Here is a 16251-nt window from a genome sequence, read left to right as displayed (position 1 = left end):
GACATTTCCAAGAACAAACTCTCCACTATCTACTTTTGGGGTTTCCTTGGTGTCTCTGGGCTATAAAACCCAGTAATTTACTTTCCCTCCTGAAAACTAGGGTAGAAACAGCCTTAATTTCCTTTTTGCAAACCAAAATTCACAGCTGTTTGGGGTGAGCATACCAAGAGGAAAAAAAGAACCTTCTGAAGGGATTTTTCTGGCCAAGGATGCAACTTTCACTGGGACCACAATCTCCCAGGACAAGTGAACATGCTCAAGCTGACTGGATACAAACCAAATTCTTCAGACCACAAGACTATTTCACTGTGTCCAGTCTCTAATTTTCGTAACTAAGACGGTAAAAACTGAACTTCAATTGGGAGAATTCAGAAAAAGGGAAATGTCTGACTTTTCAAACTTCTGTTAAATTTATCTTTTTCTACAAGTACATGCCTTTCTCAGTTTAAGATAGGCATTATTTTTAGATATAAAATAACCACACAAAGTCATATTCTGCTTTAAAGAAAGCAAAAATGTGCAGCAATTCCAAAATAAAGGGAAAGGACCGCTATCCCAATAAAATCATACTTTAAAGAGATATATTAAGAAGTTCTTTTAAAACCATTTTTAATGAATTAAGAGGGTTTAGTGTAAGATCTAGAAAACTGTTATCCTAACGGATAGTTGTGTTTGGTTTTATTTTATTGCATTCACTGGAAAGAACGAGAACTTGGATCACACAAACCCATGAGATCCTGCTTCAGGACCTTGCATTCTATAGTCCTTGGTCAGCACTGTCCTCTTCCTTAGGATGTTAAAATCATTTTGCTCAAGTTATGTATTATTCAAAAGAAATCTGGCACCATGGGACGACAAAAGTAACAGGGCCATCATGAGAAAAGCTGTCTTGCCAAGCTACACAATCATTCTGGGGAGTGAACTTTGAAGGATTACTTTAATGGAATGGTTATGTTAACCATCTCTCTCTTTTTTTTTTTAAGTCTGAATTCCTGAAATAAATATTAGGAATCTTTCCTAAAAACCAATGAATAAGTTGTCATATCTTCTGACATTGGAAGAACTTTTTATTCTCCCCAAAGTGGGGTCCATTTTTCAAAAGCTTTCATTCTTCATTCCTTATTTCAAAAAGTATTTAGTTTTGGCAAACTGTAGCTATCTCTGGACAGTCTCCCCCACCACCCAAAACATAGAGTAAAACCCAATTTATAGCCACATTTAATGCTACGGTCTATAAATTTTCCGATTTCTCCAGTAAGCCTCCTTGGCTTCTTTTCTTATTCACTCTTAAGCTTGAGAAATTAAGTATAGAATTCCCCTAAACCATGATATAATCTACTCCTTCATCCTAGCCTTTGGTTTAGTTTCTCTGTGCTTCTGAACCCTCAGAAATGCATCTCACTTTATTTTTTTAAAGATTTTATTTATTTATTTGACGGACAGAGATCACAAGTAGGCAGAGAGGCAGGCAGAGAGAGAGGGAGAAGCAGGCTCTCTGCTGAGCAGAGAGCCCAATGCGGGTCTCGATCCCAGTACCCTGAGACCATGACCTGAGCCAAAGGCAGAGGCTTAACCCACTGAGCCACCCAGGGGTCCCTGCATTTCACTTTATATCGTTCACATATACCAGTATTTAGCTCATAATTCTATATACTTTTAATATATGATGTTTTCTTATAACATTTCCTTTTCTCAGGTATTTTTGCTCTTTAGTAGATAGAATTCACTTCTACCCAAATCTTACTGTCTTCTCATCTAGAATTTGCTTTCCTGGAAATCAGTAGTTTCAGTATGACCACCAACATATCAAACTCTGCGTTACATGAGAATTTGTGCGCAGGCTGAAAAACACCATGAGTTAAACAGAAGTTTAACACAGTGCCTGTTCCAAGGTACTGACTGAAGGCATACATCTGTTCAACAATCAGAAAATGAGATTGTATTATATAAAGCAAAATTCATGCCACCCAGAACCTTTCTAGGACTAGACATTTCAGGTAACTATGCCTTTTTTTAAATAAAGATTTTATTTATTTATTTGACAGAGAGAGATCACAAATAGGCAGAGAGGCAGGCAGAGAAAGAGGGGGGAAGCACGCTCCCCACTGAGCAGAGAGCCTGATGCGGGGCTCAATCCCAGGACCTTGGGATCATGACCTGAGCCGAAGGCAGAGGCTTAACCCACTGAGCCACCCAGGTGCCCCTGGTAACTATGCTTTTAAATAATCTGTTGCCATCTTTTTAAGTAACAAAAATTATATTTGAATCATTTTGGATACAAAAAACTAAAATATGTTCTTCCTACTTCCATTAACATGCTATACTGAATATAATTTCATCTGTATCTGATGGCTAAGAGTCATAATAAACAGAAATTAAAGCACTAAGCTACAGTACAATGATGCCTGGGGCATAAGCAAATGTGTGGGTCTATGCACATCCAAGTTAACAGTCTCAAATTACTGGTGGGGGAAAATTATGATAGATTTTAATTGCTTTTTCTCTTATTTTGTCAGTTGGTCACACAGACATATGCTGCTATAAATGCCATAAGGAAACAGACCATGTATCAGGAGAAGGGCTAATTTTAAGTACCTACTATGTCCTGGGTCTGAGCTAAACTTTGCAGCACACATAGCAATCGGTCTGGGCACAAAGTAGATGACAGGTAAACACTAGATAAATGAACATCACTAATGTGCCTACCTAAGCAGGCGATCTCCCTTATGTACTATCTCTAATCTGCCACAGCCCAGAAAACACACTCCGAAGTGTTAAAGAACCCCAGTTATAATATGTCTGGCATGGTACTTTGCATACAGCAGGGATGGTATGGCAAAACTAAACGGGCTGAACTGACCTGAGGATGGTTAACAGGGAGCATTTACAATGAGCATTCCACAAGAAACTACGGAAGTATCTTACACACAGTATCTAAGATGATACCTACAACACAAACAATACTGTCCCCATTTTACAGATGCAGAAATTGAGGCTCCAAGCGGGTGCATAATTAAAAATCAAGCAGCTAGTCTCTGGGGGGAGTATACTGTGAATTCAGGCAGGCGGACTGCGGAACAATATACTGTACTGCCTTGGAATAAATGTGCAGTAAATACATGAAGGTCCAAAAGACATGAAGTTTATAACAACTTTTCTTCCCTAAAAGTTTTTGCTGACTTTCTGATTCTCTGGTACGTTCTCAACTGGTGAGTGTTACTATAGGTAAATATTATAATGACAGGACAAAGCAATAAACTAGGAAAGCTAGCCATGTAAAGTATGAGCCAGTGAGCTACTGTACACTCCAGATGATCGGTTCCAAACAAGTAGAAGCCTGAGAGATCTGTGTGTATTAGGGTCATTAGGGAGGGCTTTAAGAAGTTAAGACCTAAGCCCAAGAAGTGTAGGAATAAAGAGATGGGGTGAGAGAGGGAGCATTCTGTAGCTTAAGAATAAACATAAAACCTTTGTAGAACTGGGGGGTGGGGGTTCGTAAATAGATGAATGGGGCAAACACACATATTGGTTTAGAACATTTATATCTGCTGCAGCTGTAAGCTCCCATTCGTGCCAGCTTTACTTGGTCACTCAAACAGCTGGACAAACACATGTTGCAGTGGCACTACTAGTGAGGGTGGGGTACAGCAGCTAATTCGAAGGCCAGATCTGAAGCTATGATTCCACAGCTCTTGTTAAGGGTCCTTGGAGGTGGGGAGTGTGGGCACAGGGAAATTCCCAAACCTAAAAAGGGAGGACATGCTGACCTAGGGATTATTTAAATATAGAGTGTCAGTTGCTCAGAAATCTTTCACTAGGTTGAACCAGAATCACCTCTAATTAATGACACACCTAGTGTAACTAGTGCCAGCAGAGCCTCCCTGCCCCTAGGAATCCCAGGGATGACAGGCTGGGGCTGCTCTTAGGCCACCTACCATCTCCATAAGAGACACAAGAGCAAGTCAGGGGTCGGCTGTCTTATGCAAGGAAATGGAGACACATGCACACTTTATGACAAGAGACTGGACATTTTAGCATGAGGCCCAAGGTAAAAACGCTGTGGTCAACAAAGATTTCCTAGTCTTGCTTAACTACATGGCAGCGAAATCCTCAGCAAAATTTCAACAGTCTCTGAGTGTGAGCAGTAAAAGTAATTTGATCTGTACTTGAAGGTGGGAGATATTTGAAAGTTTCTCACTTCAGCAGGATATACTAGGGGTTAAGGTATTTCTGGCAAACCTCCAAATGCTACACTATTCAGCTAATTAGAGAGAGTCAGCTCCAAACTTGTATAGTCTTTCTCTCATCTCTCAGACATCAGAACTGCAGATATATCAAAGTACTGCAGGGGGGGGGTGTGGGGAGGAGTAATCCAGGGAAGATTTGAAACCGAATGCATGCATTCGAAGTACATCTTTTAAGGGGCACCTGGGTGGCTCGGTCAGTTAAGCATCTGCCTTCATCTCAGGGTCCTGGGATCAAGTAATGCATTGGGCTCTCTGCTCAGTGGAGAGCCTGCTTCTCTCTCTGCCTCTGCTCCTCTCCCACTGCTCGTGTTCTCTTTTCCTTGACAATAAATAAAATCTTTAAAAAAAAAAAAAGAACATCTAATGAATACCCATCAGTTGTCAGGCACTGATCTAGGGACTGGGACTATAAACTTAATAAAGACTAAGTCATTCTGAAAGATGGAAGCGTACCCCATTCATTATTATTACCCTTTATCATGCCCAACCACTCGAGGCTACAGGCAGGAAGTTCTTCTAGTGGCCCACTAGCACCAGATAAGTTTCCTTTCCTGCTTCTGTGCCTCTGATCATGGCTTGCCAGCCTGGAATGCTCTCACTGTACTTCACCTATCTAAATCTTCACATCCTTCAAAGCCAGCTGAAGTCCTCCTCCTGGAAGCTCTGGTCTCTATCTCATTCCCAAAGTTATGCCTCATTTCTCTGAACTACTAACAATTACTGCCAGTACCACCATCAGCCTATTTAGAAATTTGTCATCCTCTAAGAGATACTTTTATTCATTCAATGAATCCTGAGTACCAACTGTGTGACAGCATTGTTCTAGGAGCTGGAGAAAGGGCAGCAAAGAGCACTGGTTTTAACCTCCCCAAAAGAACTCCTGGGGACAGTTCTTCTCTTATACTGCTTTTTAAAAATCTTCCTGTGTAGACCTGGGTTTGTACTCAGTGCTTAATACGTAACAATATATCAGGTCCTTGGGCTGCTTTGGTCCAAGCTCACTCAAATTGAAGTTACATAAACTAAGGGGGAACAAAAGCCAACAAAGCCATTTCTAAATGAACTTCCACTTCTTAAAAACCTCAAAAGAACAAGGAAGGAAAAGAAAACAGGCAATGAAAGTGCTGCTGAACCAACACATTTTACTCACACTGACAAAGCACCTCCAATTCCCCACCTCCGAGCCATGCAAAAATGACCTTTTTCTCTCAAAATCAGTACATCTCCAGATTCAAGGGTTTAACAACAGGTCTCCGAGAACTTTAAAGCACCCTTGAGCTTCCTAAACCAGTCTTTCTAAAGCTTTGTTTCTTGACGAATAAACCCCTTAATGAATCCTGCATATGCCACTTAGCAGACTAATCCAATGAGGTTCACTACAACGAGCTAGAATTTGAGCTTTAAGCACAAGAGGGACTAAAGGAATACTTTGAACGTAATAAATCCAGACACAATGCTAATATAAACAAAAGCCAGGTCCTGCGGAGCGTGGTGGAAGGGGAATCAAGAGAATTTCCTCCAGGCGAGCGGCGAGATTCTGCAAGGCGTGGGAGATTCTGCAGGAGGTGAGGGATATTTAAAATAAATACTTCTTTGCTCTGAAGTGGCTTGTGAGATAGGACAGCTGGCACCCTACAGCGGGCGAGGGTGAAGCCGGGCTGTGCCATGCGGCGGCGGCGGCTGCCACCTGGGCACTCCCACTATTCTCCTCAGCTGGGTCAGGATGCGAGACGAGAGCTCGGCGCCGCGCGGACCCGCACCCGCGCTCCTCGCCCCGTGGGCCGCCCGCGCTCCACCCGGGGCACCCAGCAAACCCACCCGGTCGGGTCTCAGAAGCGCGGACCTCTCTGGAGACCCAGAAGACGGGCGGGGGAGAGGGGGTCTCCAGACGGCCGTCCAGCCCCGGGGCGTCACTCACCTGAGCAGACTGGAGAGGGGATGGCTCGAGGACCCGAGGCCGCTGCCGCCGCCGCCGCTCCCGGAGGAGCCGCCGCCGCCGCCGCCCCCGAAGCCCGAGGAGAGCCGCTTCCCGGACAGCAGCTTCTCCACGGCCGGGAGGTGCCCTGTGCGGGCTGCCTCCAGCAGCTCCTGCTCCTTCCCCATCCCCAGGGCCACCGCCCCCTGGACCCCCTTCCCAGGGCTGCGGCCGAGCCCGCTCCGGCTCCCAAACTTTCCGTCTCCGGGCAACGCACCCCCCAAACCGGCCGGGGACACCACCCCCCTCCCCCCCGCCTTTTCGCCCCAAGAGCGCGTCACTTCCGGGATCTGGCGTCACGCGTCACCGCGCCCCCGCGCCCCGCCCCCTTGCCCACCTAGCTGGGCGGGGCTCGACCGGCGAGTACAGGTGTCTTTGGTCTGTGGGAAATGGACCCGGATCTGCGGAGATGGGCCTCCGGGGGCAAGAGGAAAGCGCCTTGTAGATACCCGCTGTACAGGTGTAAGGGAACAAACGGGTCCCACCTGTATGCGCCTACCGAAGTGCGCTCCTTCCCCAAAGGTTTTGGGAGCCCTCAGGACAGGAAATACGGTAATTCACCCAGGCAGCGTAGAAACAAAGAGAGAAATATGGTAACGCGCACCTACATTTCCAAGCCCATTCTTTCAGCACGTATAAGTTAAATATGTGGTGGATGTGGAGACCTAGTGATGCAGAGGTAAATAAAATGCACCGCTCCGTACCTCAATGAGGGAAGAGAGGAAAAATTTTAAATAGAAACATCTCCACTTCTTCATGGTCCCAATCTCTGAAATGGCTTGTTAAAGTGAAATGTGCAAAAAAGAAGACGAACTCCCTTCCCAGCAGGATTTGCTTCCTCTTGCTTTTGATGAGATTAACTAAACTGACATAAGAAGTCAGGTTTGTGAAACCGACCTCAATCTTGAGGACTGGTGAATTGGAAAACTCAGAAACTATGTGTTTTTGCTACTAGAACTGTTCCTAGCTCGAAGTAAGCGGTCAAAACTTGTGGAGTGAATAAATGGATTGGATCAATTCTGTTCAAACCATATGATTTTTATTAATTAATTAATTTATTTATTTATTTTTAAGGTGCTTAAGGAACCGACGAGAAATTCTGGAGACTCACACAGGCCCACGATCTGTACCCAATTGAAATGTACGAGGTTGAGTCCCTGCCTGAGTTTTATCAGATAGCCGCATCCCACTACACGGGCGATGACGGAATTGAGTTTTCTCCCGTCCCCAAACTTTACTCTGAAGAAAGCGGATTAAGGAGTTAACTACGTTTTTAGAAAGGCAGAAGTTTCGGGGAAGCGGGGGAGTCTTTCAGTAGACAATACAACTATCCTTTACAAATGCTGATTTCCCAACGTGGAAGGAAAATCCACAAACTGAATTTTGTACCCTGAATCCTCCCTTTCCATCCGCCACCAATTCATAGTTAAAACGGAGCCCCGAAGTCCCCTGCGCATGCTTCAAACTGTCCCCTCCGAGGAGCCGTAGGAGTGATGTTATCATAGCGCGACGACAGGAAGTAAGCTTGTGGGCTGCTGTATTACACTAGGTCGGGAGCTCCAGAGCTGTCAGGACTGCGATCTCTCCCCTTTTCCTTGCTGCTATGGATAACGCCTGCGAGTCGCCCACGGAAAAAGGAGGAGAAACAGGGGAGCCAGATGAAACGGCCGCTGCTACCCGGGGCCCAGGAGCTACCGACACGGACGGAATCCCGGAGGAAACTGACGGGGACGGGGATGGGGACTTGAAAGAAGCTACGGCCGAAGAAGGCGAGGTAGGGAGAGAAGTGTTGATGAGGCCAGAGATTGTTACTGCTTGCTGGACCGGCTTTCTGGTTGGTCTCTGCCAAGCTAACTCGAACTCATCATGACTCCTTCCAGATCTGCGAAAGTGGATGGGGAGAGGGAGAAAACAAAACTGTAATGCTGGTTCGGTTCTAGACACCCAGCCATTGGGTTAATACTTTTAATCCCTCCCCTTAGATATCAAGGCTCATTCTGAGGGAATTTTTTCTTTTTTTAAGTAAACTCTATCCCCAAGGTGGGGCTTGAACTCAACCACCGTGAAATCAGGAGTGGCTTGGTCTATGCAGGGAGCCACTCAGGCGCCCTTGAGGGACTCTAACATAGCCTCATGGTTTTCCTGGTGAGGAAATTGGGATCTGATGTCACACTAAGACTTAGCCCAAGAGCTAGAACCCAGGATTCCTAGTACCCCTTTGACCGAAATATGGTTTCTCCTAGGTGTTCCTCAAGCATAACTTTGTCATTATGTTAGGTCCGTTATTAAACAAAACGAGACTGAGACAAAGTGAAAATTATTTAAAGCTTTATTTTATGCCAAGCATTAGAAGTCAGACTGATTGGCCAGGGGAACGAGATTGAAACAAAGTTAAAGTTATGCAAAGCTTTATTCTATGCCAAGCATTAGAAGTCAAACTGACCAGCCCGGCAGTCTCCGAAGAGAGCGACCACCCCCAGCTTATAGGCTCAAGAATTGACTGACTGACCGGTCAGGACCGCCTTCGAAGAGAGCGACCACCCCCAGGTTACAGGCTTAAGAATTGATTGACCAGTCAGGGCCACCTCCGAAGAGAGCGACCCCTCCCAGTCTTACAGGCTGCCTTTTATTGGGTGAAACTGCAACCCATATCTTGGTATCTTAGCCCCCCCCCCAACCCCCCGGGGTTTGTGTGTCTCTTGTTGATTGGCTAGTTCCATCTGGTCTGGTGACTTGTTATTTAAGATTACCCCATACCAGGAGCCGTTACAAATAGTACTTTCTAGAAAGGCTTAGTCAGTTAACATATTCAGTGTGAATAATAAGGTGGTCCATTCTTCCCAAGATGGAGTCGTTTTGGTTTGGGCAAGACCTTCTCACTGTTACAAACAGTACTTCATACTGATTAGATGTCTCCATCTGGCTTGACTCGTCCTTGTATTCTGGGCTCTGTTATCAGGAACTAGCTGACTACATTTTACTGGTTTTCCAGACTTGCTTCTAAGTAAGTTCCTCTGGGGGGCAGGGTCAATTTAAGTTTACGGCACAAACAACAAAATGGCTTTTAACCGAGATAGAGTCGCTCTGGCTAAATAGGTCCTTACATTTATATGCTGCAGAATCTTTCAAGGGAGACTTTGAGGGAGTTACTGGATTAGCCATGTTTTTACCCTCTTTGGACATTTAACTACTACCAGTGACCTGGGTGTTAATGTCCAAAGGTCTCTATAGCATAAATACCCCAAACCCATCAGTTGTGCCACCCGAAGAGCTCAGCAGTGTTGCCTAACTGAGCATCAATCAGGGGACCAGAATGTCAGTGTTCTCTCAGTTCCATTTCTAGAAATAGAATTTTGGGGTCTCAGAGCTTCTTTGGGACTTAAAGAGATCATGGGGGAGGACATTGGATTAAATAGAAACAGTCTTTCAGAGCACTAAGTGGCATCAAGATAAAGTAAGAACTTTTAGAAAAAGAAAAATGTGATGAAGTTATTTTAAGAAGGAACCTTTAAAACAGATCTGAAGGACAGAGAAGATGTGAATAATTGGCTTAGTCCCATAAAGAGCTCACTAGTTGCACCCAACAGAAGATAAAATTTTTTTTATCTGAAACACTTTCTAAAAATTGATCATCTAGGGGCACCTGGATGGCCCAATTGTTAAACGGCTGCCTTCAGCTTAGGTCGTGATTCCAGAGTCCTGGGATCCGGCCTCACATCAGGTTCCCTGCTCAGCAGGGAGTCTGCTTCTCCCTCCCCCTGCTCTTGTGTTCTCACTTGCGCTCTCTCTCTCTCTCTAAAGATGAAATAAAATCTTTTTTTTTTAAAGTGGTCACATACCATACCATGAAGAAAAACACAAATTCTTAAAAGCAGAAATCAAAACGTCACAGTGCAATAAACCTAATACAGTGCAATAAACCTAAATAAAATTAATAATGAAAAGCTTCTCTCCACCCTCACTCCCCGCCCCCCCAAAAAAACTAGCACCTGGATATTTTAAACTTTTCAAAGTAGGCTTTAGGTTAAAGAAATTAACAAAGGGAACAGTACATTAAATCCTGTGGCCAAAACTTTATTTAAAGAAAAATTCATAGCTTTATATATTTTTATTAATAAACAGGAGATGCTGAAAATGAGCACCCAACTCAAGAAACCAGAAAAAGAACAACAGGGGCTCCTGGGTGCCTCAGTCGGTGAAGGTCTGCCTTCAGCTCAGGTTGTGATCCCAAGGTCCTGGGATCCAGCCCCACGGCAGGCTCCCTGCTAAAATGGGGGCTCCCAACCCCCCAACTCATGCTCTATTGAATAAACAAAATCTTTTAAATTTGAAAATCTAAGAAAAATGGCTCATTTGGGGGGGAAATATAAATCACCAAAACTGAAGCACAGAGAGGTTAGAAAACTTGTGCTAAATAGGTAACTAGAAAAGAAGTTGAGAAGTGTTTTTAAAGATATACTGCCAGGGTACCTGGGTGGCTTAGTGGGTTAAGCCTTTGCCTCTGGCTGGGGTCATGATCCCAGGGTCCTGGGATCAAGCCCCGCATCAGGCTCTCCGCTCAGCGAGGATCCTGCTTCCCCCCCTCTCTCTGTCTGCCTCTCTGCCTACTTGTAATCTGTCTGTCAAATAAATAAATAAAACTTTTAAAAAATTAAAAAAAAAAAGGTATACTGCCTTCACTTTCACCTAGGCACCCACCTCAACCCTGTCATATTCCTGTATGAGTTTTTGTGAGTTCCTCTTTGGGAAAAACAGAGGTTAAATCCCATTAATGAGGTTTGTTGTGTCTTTTTATTTTAATTGCTATTAAACAGACGTTAAACATCTAGAATGAGTAAACTATGCTAAAGGCTTATGTGGGGAGAGATAAATAACAAGAGTCAAACCTACCTTCAAAAAGTTTTCAGTCTAGTAATGGAACGTAAATATGTGCATGATACAGTACAGTGAGAGGTAGGAAGAAATGAGCACTACATGTGGGAGAAGTTCACTTATAAGTTCCAAATCCAGGGGCACGTGGCTGGCTCAGTCAATAGAACATGTGACTCTTGATCTCAGTGTCATGAGTTCGAGCCCCATGCTAGGGTTAAAAGTTACTTTAAAAAAAAAAAATTATTTCAAGTTCCAAATCCAAAGAAACACTGTTTTGACGAGAAGGTGCCTCGTTTTTAATATTCTTTCCAGATGGAATCATCAGCAATAAAGAGATCTATAGATTTAGAGGCAGAAGAGCTGGCTGGATGGAGAGGACTTTTCTCTCATCCCCTTTAAAGAGTGAGGTCAGGAAGGTGGGCTCAAGGGGAGGGAGTGTTTTTCATGATTCTTGGCACATCATTTCCTTTGTAAACATACTAGAGCTATGAGCACAGGTAAACTGGAAAACTGGATTATTTGGCTGGTTTTCTTTCCACAGGTGGGCTATATAAACTTCTTTAGGAGAGAGAGTGTATCTTACTCATGATGATGGTACACGCCAGTGTCTGGAACCAAAAACCTATTGAATAATGGATTTGTTGTGTTGTAATGAGAATGAGGTCTTACCTTGCCCAAGGCTGGAAAGTAGGTCACATATATAATGGGGTTTCTTTCATCTTTTCAGCTCAAGAGTCAGGACATCTCAGATTTAACAGCTGTTGAAAGGGAAGACTCATCTTTACTTACTCCTGCAGCCAAAAAAATGAAAATAGATACCAAAGAAAAGAAAGAGAAGAAGCAAAAAGTGGATGAAGATGAGATTCAAAAGATGCAGTGAGTCACTTTCTGATTTTTTTCCCCCATTTCAAGACTCTAACTTGACCAAAGTTAATAAATTTTTTTGGCCTTTAAATTTTTTTTCCTTTTTTGTATTAAAAAAATAATAAAGCAAATAATATCTTATGTTACATTTAAGGAAATAAAATAAGTAAAAAGAAAAATAACATCTTATCAGCAGAGATAAAAACTAAATATTCTGGTGTATGGGCTCCAAGATATTTTCTATACATATATATCTAGAAATAAATTTTTTCAAAGATGTTACTGTTTGTAACCTATTTTTCATCTTATGTATGGTGAATGTTTTCCATGTCAATAATTATATATCTAGGTCTTAACTTTTTTTTAAAATGAAATAGCTTCATTGTGGGGTTTTTTTGTTTTTTTTTTTAAGATTTTTTTTTTAATATTTTATTTATTTATTTGACCAACAGAGATCACAAGTAGGCAGAGAGGCAGGCAGAGGGAGAGAGAGAGGAGGAAGCAGGCTCCCTGCTGAGCAGAGAGCCTGATGTGGGGCTCGATCCCAGGACCTGGGATCGTGACCTGAGCCAAAGGCAGAGGCTTTAACCCACTGAGCCACCCAGGCGCCCCTAAGATTTTATTTTTAAGTAATCTCTGCACCCAACATGGGGCTTAAACCCACAACCCCAGGATCAAGAGTCACACACTCCACTGGACTGAGCCAGCCAGGCACCCCTCATGGTGTTTTCTGATTGTAAAAGTAGTACGGGCTCATGCAAATTATTCTGAGAATACAGAAAAATGGAAAAAATAATTACCTATAATCCCACCACCCAGAGTTAACCCTGGGTATATATTTGATTATATACTTTTTCAGATTTGGGGTTTTTTTGGTTGTTTTTTGTTATTATTGTTGTTGTTGTTTTCAAATTTGTTTTTACTGTTTGATATGTATAGCTAAATATTTTTAGTAAATATGCCCATAAACCATCAGTTGCAATGCTGCATTATATTCCATCATGCAGATGAATTATTTAATCAGTCCCTGTAGTTCTTTTTTTTTTTCTCTTGATACCATTTTGATGAGATGAGTATCTTTGAGCACATCTTTGCATACTGGTCCATTTATTTCCTAAATAAACTCCTAGAAGTCAATCGCCAGTTCAGACAGTATAAATATTTTCAAAGGCTCTTCATACACATTTCCAGATTCTTCTCCAGAAAGGTTGTTATACTTCACACTCTACCAGCAGGTATGAGTTTGTGTCCTCCCATTCTTACTAAATACCATTCTTTATAATACTTGTCTGGTTCATGGAAAATGTTATTTTAGTTTATCATTTTATTTTTTATTTTTTCAAGATGTTATTTATCTACCTGACAGAGAGAGAGAGCACAAGCAGGGGCAATAGCAGAGGGAGAGGGAGAAGTAGGCTCCCCACCAAGCAGGGAGCCCAATGCAGGGCTCCATCCCAGGACCCCGAGATCACAACCCGAACCAAAGGCAGACGCTCAACCATCTGAGCCACCCAGGCGCCCTGGTGTTTCATTTTCATTTCTTTAGTTAATAGTAGTTATTTTTTTCCCCTGAATTCACCGTTGGTATTTTTGTAAATTCCCTGTTCATGTCCTTTGCTCATTCTCTAAATTAATACAGCCATCTTTTTATTTATTTGAAGGTATTAAGAGCATTAACCCTTTTCCATATATTTTAAGAACATTTCCCCCAAGTGGGTTAATGTTGAAAACTACTGGTTTGAATATAAAATTTATGTATCAAAATTTTACCATCAATGTGTAGTAAGGTAGAGTTACGGGGAGAGAGAGCCACATGCTGAAAACACAGTCCGTGCAATCTAGATAGTGTAGTATACTGTGACCCAACATTGTTGTTTAAGTTTTTGTTCTTAGTAAAATAGAAAGAAAGTTGTATTTCACTTTTTCTCAAGTTCCTTAAGAGTAAAAATGCTTTGGAGTGTCTGGGTGGCTCAGTCGGTTGAGCATCTGCCTTCAGCTTAGGTCGTGATCCCAGGGTCTTAGGATCGAGGCCTACGTTGGGCTCCTTGCTCAGCGGGAAGCCTGCTTCTCCCTCTGCCTGCTGCTCCCCCTGCTTGTGCTTTCTCTCTGTCAAATAATTTTTTAAAAAGTAAAAATGCTTTATCTTCACTCCTTGTAAGCACCAAGCCTAATGCTATTGACCCCTCGAAAATTCTTTTTCTAGTTGTCTGAAATTTGCTTTTATTGAAGTGATAATTTATCTTAAGCATTTGTTCTTGTAAGCCAACTCAATTACCTGAATCTTTGTCTAGAATCCTGGTTTCTTCTTTTTCGGAGGAGCAGCTGAACCGTTACGAAATGTATCGCCGGTCAGCCTTCCCTAAGGCAGCCATTAAGAGGGTAAGGATGGACAGCCATACTTGATTTCTGTTGGTTATGAGAGCTGAACTAGACTCGAGAGCTATGTCTATGAGCAGAGTGGGGTGTTAGTCAAGGTGACAGATCATTCATGCAGGAAAATAAAAATAACATGCCCTTCAATTATCAATGAGAGTTTTGTGTTCCAGGGATAGGGTCTCAACATATAGGTCAGTATACACCCAAATCCTTGTTTTAATTGTCTTAATTTCAACATCCAGCCTTTAGCAAACACTTTCCACTTTCTTGGGAAAAAAAAACTCTTAAGGGTACCATATTCCAAAGCTAGTTCTTGCCTATATTAATCATGATCTTTTGTCCTTTTTTCAGCTGATCCAGTCCATCACAGGCACCTCTGTGTCTCAGAATGTTGTTATTGCTATGTCTGGTATTTCCAAGGTTTTCGTCGGGGAGGTGGTAGAAGAAGGTGAGTTATTATTGATACACATATGGGATTGAACCTCTCGTGGTCTTACTTTCAAGACTATCTATACTAAAGGACCTGGTAAAGCACTTGTGGGAGTTTGCATTTGCACTAGGAGTTGACCACGTGGGGCACCTGTATTCTGGAGAGCATGACCATTATTCCTCAAAAGTTTTAATACTCAGAGGCAAGGAAACATCTGAGAAATCTCCTTTCTGGATTCCTGTCCTCAGCCCAGGGTGACAGAAGTGGACTTCATATTTTTCTCCAATGGACTTTGCTCATTTCTGTTTGCCAAATTAAAGACACAAGAAAAGCAATCACTGGGGGCTGACCAGTGTGATATGATGAGGCGTTGTCCCCGATGTTATGACCCATGGGACCTGCCCTCTGTCTGTCAAGGGAAGAACCTGGCTGCTGTGTATTGCTAATCCCATCAGTTAAACTTTTTCTTTTTAAGCAGAAGTTATGTTTTAAACTGTTGCCCATTATACTAAAGCTAACATGGTATGTTTTATAGCATTTTCTTAAGAAGTGACAGTATCTTGGCTTATTTCCTCAGCAAGCTTAAGAAGGATTATGGGGATTATGTGATATGAAGTCCTTGTGTGACGATGAAACTTTTCTTTTTGTCCTCTGTTTAGCACTGGATGTGTGTGAGAAGTGGGGAGAAATGCCACCACTACAACCCAAACATATGAGGGAGGCTGTCCGGAGGTTAAAGTCGAAGGGGCAGATCCCCAACTCAAAGCACAAAAAAATCATCTTCTTCTAGACCAAAGCCTAGAAAGGCCTGGTACTGAAGAGAAAAGTGCTGGTTCCAGACTTGCTGCTGCATGAGACTTTCGCACTGGTGCTTTCTTATCTTGGTCCTCCAAGGATTCCATGATGATTTTAATGTCTTTCTTGGAACTCTGATATTCATCATATCTAAAAGGCATGCAGCCGGTTTCATACCTGCCTTGACTAAATTATTGGGACCTCTGGGCATTTTGAGGCATTTAACTGTTTCTTGACCAGTTGGAAGAAGGTACATGGGCCTTAAGCATCTTCTAGACAGGGAAGCTGCTTTCAGAGAGAAAACCTTTCCAGGAGAGCTTCGACAGTTTCGCACTGAAGCATGACTTAGGTTGTTTCTCCCTTCTGGTTTTAAGTAGATGAAACAACCAGAAATTATGACTTCAGACACTCTACCATGAAGAACACAGTGATAGCAACAGTAGTGGAAAAATTAGTCCCTGTAAAGATGTAAAGTTCTCCTATGGATTTTGGTGAGTGATCATTAAACTGCTTTCCAACTTGCCATATGTGTATTCATTTTCTGTCTGGCCGGTTGGAATGGGGAGTAGTTCATCATTCTTCTCTGGTGTCAGAATAGAACTGGTCTTGGCTTTTTTTGAAAATTTGAGCCCTTCCCATTTTCTATTAGAATCATTAAAATTTTATCTCATAGAAGAGTACTTAAGCCACTT

General features: G+C 42.7%; 2 protein-coding genes across 12 annotated transcripts in view; one reads left to right on the top strand and one right to left on the bottom strand.

The window, feature by feature from the left end:
* The window catches only part of ANKS1A (ankyrin repeat and sterile alpha motif domain containing 1A), a 179362-nt gene extending 172877 nt beyond the window's left edge, over nt 1-6485 (bottom strand). For 10 of the 11 annotated variants that reach the window (XM_047732923.1, XM_047732925.1, XM_047732929.1 and 7 more), the window contains exon 1: nt 6166-6485. In XM_047732923.1, coding sequence (XP_047588879.1) covers nt 6166-6350 — 185 coding nt within the window. In that variant the 5' untranslated portion in view covers nt 6351-6485. The remainder of the gene's footprint in view (nt 1-6165) is intronic. The other variant, XM_047732934.1, reaches the window with a different exon arrangement.
* Nucleotides 6486-6599: 114 nt separating this feature from the next.
* Nucleotides 6600-16082, top strand: TAF11 (TATA-box binding protein associated factor 11). The gene is made up of 6 exons (XM_047732937.1): nt 6600-6774; nt 7297-7996; nt 11822-11970; nt 14250-14337; nt 14686-14782; nt 15424-16082. Exons 2-6 carry the CDS (start codon nt 7826-7828, stop codon nt 15552-15554), a joined length of 636 nt encoding a protein of 211 aa, XP_047588893.1. The 5' UTR covers nt 6600-6774; nt 7297-7825; the 3' UTR covers nt 15555-16082.
* Nucleotides 16083-16251: the final 169 nt, after the last annotated feature.

The sequence above is a fragment of the Lutra lutra genome, chromosome 6, assembly GCF_902655055.1.
Source record: "Lutra lutra chromosome 6, mLutLut1.2, whole genome shotgun sequence".
NCBI classification, from domain to species: Eukaryota; Metazoa; Chordata; class Mammalia; order Carnivora; family Mustelidae; genus Lutra; species Lutra lutra.
The sequence above is the reverse complement of the archived record's forward strand: the minus strand, read 5'-3'. Positions and strand labels throughout refer to the sequence as shown.

Coding starts and splice junctions, on each gene's coding strand:
- TAF11 (XM_047732937.1), top strand. CDS start 7,826: ATGGATAACGCCTGCGAGTCGCCCACGGAAAAAGGAGGAGAAACAGGG. Junction 14,338..14,685: donor CTAAGGCAGCCATTAAGAGG/GTAAGGATGGAC, acceptor TCCTTTTTTCAG/CTGATCCAGTCCATCACAGG. Junction 14,783..15,423: donor CGGGGAGGTGGTAGAAGAAG/GTGAGTTATTAT, acceptor TCCTCTGTTTAG/CACTGGATGTGTGTGAGAAG.